The 932-nt window shown below is 63.1% G+C and overlaps 1 protein-coding gene across 1 annotated transcript in view; it reads right to left on the bottom strand.

Annotated features, from left to right (window-relative positions):
• The window catches only part of FOXF1 (forkhead box F1), a 4,318-nt gene extending 4,033 nt beyond the window's left edge, over positions 1-285 (bottom strand). The window contains exon 1 of the mRNA XM_011972317.1: positions 221-285. Coding sequence (XP_011827707.1) covers positions 221-285 — 65 coding nt within the window. The remainder of the gene's footprint in view (positions 1-220) is intronic.
• Positions 286-932: the final 647 nt, after the last annotated feature.

Raw genomic sequence — 932 nt, 5'->3', positions numbered from 1 at the left:
AACGAAAGCGCAGCACGAGTCGCGGCCGCTTTGTCTCGGGTGCCGCGGGCCTGATGGGGGTGAGTGAGAACCCGCTGGCCCAGCGGCGACCCAAACCGCACAGGCCCCGGAACAAGCTGCGTGCTCAGTCACTCACCCATGCCCGCACACCCTCGCGCTCTTGTGCACACGTTAGCACACACATACATGTCTTGATGCACATGCAAACCCGGTAAATTACGCAAACAGACGTGTAAACACACCCATGCGTGTGTGCACACTCATGTGCAGAGGGCGCTCAGGCATGTGCGCACCCACTAATGCGCTCGCTGACACAGAAGCTTAAGGCCCACAGGAGCTTAAGTTCGCACTCACTCCCACTCACGCGTACACACGCCACACTCGAATCTGAACTCACACGTAGTTCAGTTGCCCTCCCCCACTCCCAACACACACTGAAAACCCGCCTATTTGGCCCCGCGGCCCCCATTTTCAAAGCACAGGTTCCGATTTCCCGAGAGATGGCAAAGGCCCTGGCAGGAAGTTTACAGGGTTTAAAGTAAACAAGTTCTGGGGGATTCTTTAATAATAATAATAGAGAATTCCGCGTGCGCAGCGCGGGAGGGGGGAGTTGGCCTAATGCCCCTGTGGGCTCGGCCTGCCGCCGCCGCGGGGGCCTCTGACACTGCGCGCCAGGCCAGGTTCCTGAGAGCAGACAGCGCGGGCGGGGAGCGCGGGCCAGGGCGGCCCTCGCGCGCCTGGCTGCCAGCCCGCAGGGGGCTCGCACGCAGACCTGCCCTTGCCACCTCAGCCCTAGGGTGCGGGCTGGGGCGGTGGAGCCAGGGAAGGTGGTGCGGAGAGCCGAGCGCAGGACTGCGCAGGAGCCCCGGCGCAACGCTGTGCGCACAGACCCAGGTGAGTGCTGCTCTCTCGCACCGACTGCTGGGTGCCGG

This window comes from Mandrillus leucophaeus, unplaced genomic scaffold (genome assembly GCF_000951045.1).
Source record: "Mandrillus leucophaeus isolate KB7577 unplaced genomic scaffold, Mleu.le_1.0 Scaffold10, whole genome shotgun sequence".
Taxonomy (NCBI): domain Eukaryota; kingdom Metazoa; phylum Chordata; class Mammalia; order Primates; family Cercopithecidae; genus Mandrillus; species Mandrillus leucophaeus.
The sequence above is the reverse complement of the archived record's forward strand: the minus strand, read 5'-3'. Positions and strand labels throughout refer to the sequence as shown.